General features: G+C 34.1%; 1 protein-coding gene across 1 annotated transcript; it reads right to left on the bottom strand.

The window, feature by feature from the left end:
• Positions 1-3,684: 3,684 nt before the first annotated feature.
• LOC133188269 (uncharacterized) lies at positions 3,685-5,742 on the bottom strand. The gene has a single exon (XM_061323642.1). It carries the CDS (start codon positions 5,740-5,742, stop codon positions 3,685-3,687), a length of 2,058 nt encoding a protein of 685 aa, XP_061179626.1.
• Positions 5,743-5,946: the final 204 nt, after the last annotated feature.

The following is a 5,946-nucleotide window of genomic DNA, read 5'->3' as shown; positions in this document are numbered from 1 at the left end:
TTTTTTAATTTCTTGGCCTCTGGGCATTTGTTTTAGGTCTTCGGACTCTATTTCTTTATACAAAAAATGTAAGAATTCTCTGAATATCTTCTTCTCTTCTTCTGGATACTTAGTAGATAAATTAAGTATATGGTTATAATGAGGAAGGGTGACTCTTTTAAAATTGTGATAAACTTACTGAATAATCGTAGTGAGCAAGGGTTCCTCCTCCTAAATTTTGCAATTTGTTGCCTAAGAGCCAGAGGTCAAGTAGACCACTAGGCCAAGTAGACCACTGGGCAAGGCTCTATTAATTTATATTCTATTAGTTATTCCCCTTTATTATTTACCTGTGATAATTAATCATTGTGAATAATGTAATTTGAAAGGTCAATTTTAATAAGAGATTTATACAAGGAAGTTTTTAAATAAATACATAATATAAAAAGTACTTTCATTATTCTTAATGGTCAGATAGACTTTTTAATTATAGATTAATTAAATTGAGAATAAAACTGCCTTATATTTTTTTTCATTAAATGTTCTTCATAGACCAAAAGAGGCCATAGTAAGAGGGAATGAGATGGGTTTACCAATAGTGCTCAAGCACTTTTGATTTCTTTAGTTTACAAATTAAAAGTGATAAATTGGGGCAGATACAGATAAGTAAATAGATCTAGTTTAAGATTTATTACAGAGTACTATACTAATTTTTTTTATTGATCCCTAAGCATAATATTTGTTTTGCTTTTGAGCAATATAACTTCATCCATCAGTTTGTTGTACTTCATACTTCAAAGGATTGTACTCAGGAGACCGTTTAGGCCCTGTGGCCTCTTGTTTTTTACTATCAAAAATCAAAACCCTATTTAATGAGAGTGAATACCTCTTGACTTCATTCGTAAAATAGTTTTATACATTTATTGCAAGTTAGCTAGCATATGTACGTGTGATCACGCATTTCGTATGTAAACTTATTTTAAAAACATAGGTCATCAGAGATTACAGAGCTCACCTCAACGAATGTTGTCTTTAAGTAAGGCAAAGTCCCACACTAATCTAATAATCTAGAAGTGTGCATCCCTAGATGCATCATACATGCAAATTTGGTTCAGTTAGGTCTTGGATAGGACCTGCTCTAAACAAATTATTCTGGTCATACATTAAGAAAATGAAGGTCAGATCCAGCATCTGAAGCATCATCCATGCAAGATTGGTCCAGGTAGGTCTATTAGTTGCTTGGGAATGGACCTGTTTCAAAAACTTTAACTTGGTCACTTTTCTGGAAGAGGTAGGTCAGATCCAGCATCCAGAGCTAGTCAGGTAGTGTACATCCTTAGATGTATCATCCATTCAAGTTTGATCAATATAAGCTGTATAGTTATTTTGAAATGAGACTTGCTCCAAGAACTTTAACCTGCTCCAATAATCTTAACCTACTCCAAAAACTTTAACTTGGCAATTCTTTAGCTGACATTGCAGCATCTGAAACCTTGACTGGTACAATGAAACATACTAGAAGCATCTTCAATGCATCTCTGATTAATGTAGGGCATAGAAGTACTTGAAAAGAAATCTGCTCAAAAAACTTTAACTTGGGACGCTGACACCATCGCTAAGTTGGGGTGAGCTAAAAATCATGATTAGTTTTAAAATAAGTCACACACTTTATACCACTATTATATGGTGTGCTAAAAGGTACATTCACTCCCTTACGTCATTGCATTAAAAGAAACATAACGATTACCCTTACTAATCTCTCTCTCTCAACGAAATGAGTTCTTAGACTGTCACACTTCAAAGGAAAGCAGAGTGTTAATTGTTTTTATAGCAGTTTATCTTTATTAAATATTGAATAAACTGTTATTTTTCTAATTGATAGTAAGAGCTCTGTAAGATTACATTGGTTCATAGAGAATAGCCAGAACCCTCACACCCAGTTTCAGAGATGCAGATTAAACTGTGAACGAGGACCATTTAATTTTGGTGTATGTGACCTAGTGTTGAATTAACGTAGTTCTCCACAGAATAGCATGCATGTATTAAGATCATTGCGTGCTTAAGGAGTTTAGATATAAATATTATCATCCAATAACTGCCATCACAGTGCATTCCTTTCCATTAACTTCTTAATTGATAAAATTGTGAGTCATCAATAAAGTATTTGCATTTCACAGTATCAAAATATTTAATTATTTAAGTAAATATATGTGAATTATTGATAATCTTTTTTAAAAGTCACATTTTAAGAAAATTCAGTTGATGGCTGCAAATCTAAAGTTATTTGTAATAATTACATAGAGAGAAAAATCGTTGAATAATCGTATTCTAACATGGATTACATGGAACTACCTATACACCATGGAAGTAACCATGAACAAATGTTAAAAATCAAACAACCTTGTCACAGGCAATTGGGGTATGGCGACTCCACTCCCGATTTAATACGAAAAAAATGGAAAAGGAGGGTGGGGGGTCCATACCCCAGGTGCCTGTGAACCTTGTAACAATTTATGAACCTACATTGTTCCGCTGTGTGATCAAAAACCTATAAAAGCTTTAGCAGACGTATCAAAGATGTCACGGAAAGATAAATTTTAGTTCAGAGAGTTTTATCACCTTCTAATTATGTGTTGAAAGCAATGGCGGTCATTATTTATGTAACAGTCAAATTTGATTAAAACATGGAATAAACTGTCACTGTTTTAGAAAACACACTAATTGACCAATACCTGTGACCCAATTTGAAAGAATTTGCGGAAGTTTGATGCAGCCACTGTGTGCCACATATTCAGTTTATCAGAATCTATCAAGATTTATTCATACAAGAGCATGCAGGCAGTGTTTTGTGATTAGAACAGACGCATTTATTCACATCAGCATGTTATTAAAGTACAATAATTATGGGTAATCATTTTTTTTTAGGAAAAAGAGTTGCTTGAAGAATTGGACCAGAAGATTAACATGTCTAAAGAAATTAAATAAGTATAATATCAATCCTGAGATTTAATTAATAAATAATGTGATCTTCACATGACTTGTTCAATTGCAAACAATCAACATTTTAAAGGAATATTTATTATTTTCTTAACTTCTAGACCATAATATCAAATATTTCAAATATGAAAGATCAGGCCGCTAAGTGACCTCTAAAATTTAAGCGCCATCTAGCTCCTAATCAAAACAATTTAGTCGCCAATGCAAATTTTAAGTCACCAGCAAATTTTTCTAAGGCGCCAATTCGAAAACTGACATTAGTCAACATACCCTTACATAATTTAAGACTTCTTTTCTCCTCTTTAGAAAAAAAAATATGGAAAAATATTTATAGTTCCGGAATGACGATCCCCAAGTCAATTTGAAATGGTCGCCAATTTGCCGACTTATAGAAAAAAAATTAGGCACGAATCAAAATGTTTAAGCGCCATGGCGACTAAATCAGTCGCCAATTAGAGCCCTGCTGATACAATCTCTTTTATATGTATATATTTATTTGTCTGTTTTTGAGCAGATTTTAATGGCGATTCAACAAGATTGCGTGCGTAGATTTAGCCACAGGAGTCATGTTGAACACTGCACTAGATAGTACTTGATAGCAAAAATCAAGCTAAAAAAAATCAGACTCCAAAGTTTGACTCCAACTCCACTCCATAACTCTAATCCATGAATTACACGGTCACGGTGTCCTGAATTAATATACTTTGCTTACATGTTTAAATTTCTGTGTTCATGTAAATGTTGTTTTACACTTCGTATTCTAATATTTGTAGCTTCCTGTATTCCGTGAAATGGCTCCTGTCTAAGCGATTCTTCATAAGACTGTAAAGCCCCGTGTAAGTCTCCCACCATGTGCTGACAGATTCCTAGTATCTGCCAGGATATGTCTCTGAATTTTAAGGGAACATATGTCCCATCATCATAGAGCAGCAGTTTCTGTAGGTCTTTCAGTGACTGTAAACACTGATATTTATTACCTAGTCTATAACGAGATAATACTGACAACATCTCTACTGTAACTAAAGGTGATAAATATAAATATGACTCTCCGTTGTGTTGGCTTGCTTTTTGTTCTAAACATAATTCTGTAATACATGGGATATTTTCAAATAAAAGCACATTACTTATCCAGGCTATCTTCATCCTTCTTGTTATTGATAAATGACGTAAAGTTTCATTGTATCTCTGCCTGTCAGTGGTATCTCTATACATATTGACGGACTGTGACATTCTTTGTTTAGTGAGAACAGTGATATGGAATGTCTTATCATATTTCCCTGTTCTGTAGTAATACAATGCAAGATAAAGTAAACAAGACACAGGCCCTAACCTTGATGCAAGTTTCAATATGTTACAAACCATTCTATCTAAAATGTAAACACGTTTATGTATGAAACATGAAGTATTGTTTGCAATTGTGAAAGCTGATCTAACGAGAATGTCAGCGGCACAATAATGAAATGTCAATGATTGGATTGGCGAGAGTGATAACTGTGATAACGTATCAACTGATTTCAAGAAGAGATAGGAATGCGATATATGTTCAATATGAAATGTTATTGTAGATAGTTCAAACTTGCAACACATATCTGTCGTTGAAATATCTATCATTTCTCCCACATCAGAAGATAATACAACGAACGGGCTACTGAGAGCTAGTTCTAGAAATGGCCTGAGCGTCGGACTAAGCAGAAGACAGGACACACCCATTCTGTAATACTGATAAAGCTGTTGTAAAAGAGAATCGCGTGCATCACCGACTACTTTGTTTTTGAACATATTGTTCTGTGGAACAAAAAAATTAGGAAACACTCCACGATAAACACAGTGAATAAGATATTTAAAACACTTCCAGAAGCAATTCAATAAATTGTTCGGGCACCATCTAAAATGTCCAAGTTGTATCATCCAGAACATCGTGGTCTTCAAGTAATATGAACACAGTAATGGTTCCTCCCTGTGATTGATAACTTCCTTTGAAAATATTTTCAGAAGTCCATAACATAAAAATTGTGTATGATTCATGTTATACACTAGTTGTTGTTCGGCTTGAGAAAACGATAATCTCCATTCTAATTCGTTAGAAGTCGATACAATTTTACTTCCAATCGGCACGCAGTGACATCCATTTCTTAGAATTTTTTCCATCACAGGTGCAGACGGCCAAATATATCTCAGACATCTGTCAATCCAAACATTGAATGTCTTTGGCCAAAATAAAGTGGAAAAACATATAGCATGATCGAATTCTATAGGTCCATAGAAACCGCTCGTGCAAGGACCATGATTGGTGAAATTCTGTGTTTGGTTACGTTTGACCTTCGAAAAGATCTGAAAATGTCTTTCTGTCCACAAAGAACTAGATATGTAATATCCGCCATTAAAGGAAGCAAGACACGAAATCACAAAATCGTTTCGTGTGGATGTCAGAAGCTGTAGTCTGACAAATCCTGGTGGTGTGTCTGAATCTTCAATTAATATGATATTATGTTTTGATGAACTGTAAACTTCAGCTTGAGAGATGTCAGTTATTAATTTATATTTACACCACCAGAGCATTGTATCCATGTCAGATGAACTAAATCTAAATCCCTCTCTATAACTACCACTATTTATTAAAACACATCCTCTTTTATTATAAAAAGATTTCATTATCATCTCCTCCATGTCCTTGACGTCCCTCCTGATGGCCACTTCTGTCGGTGTCCCTATCTGACGACACAGACCACCATACAGGACCTCTGCTATACGGAGAATGTGATCCATTCTGTATATAAAGATTGGTTTATAGATTACATTCAACCCTCATAAAGACAAATAATGTATAAGTAAAGTGTTTGAAGTAACGTGTTTGGATATGCAACATTTTAGCAAGTTTATTTGAGAGCAGATTTATTCAAACAAAAAAGTGCTATATAGTTTTGATTAGGGTTAATTTGTACAATTAAGTCCCACCTCTGTACTTTTTAG

Source organism: Saccostrea echinata, unplaced genomic scaffold (genome assembly GCF_033153115.1).
Source record: "Saccostrea echinata isolate AGI-Se365-2 ecotype Australia unplaced genomic scaffold, CSIRO_AGI_Sech_v1 ptg000016l, whole genome shotgun sequence".
Lineage (NCBI taxonomy): Eukaryota > Metazoa > Mollusca > Bivalvia > Ostreida > Ostreidae > Saccostrea > Saccostrea echinata.
Note: the sequence above shows the minus strand (reverse complement) of the source record. Positions and strands in the feature narration are given on the sequence as shown.

Coding starts and splice junctions, on each gene's coding strand:
- LOC133188269 (XM_061323642.1), bottom strand. CDS start 5,742: ATGGATCACATTCTCCGTATAGCAGAGGTCCTGTATGGTGGTCTGTGT.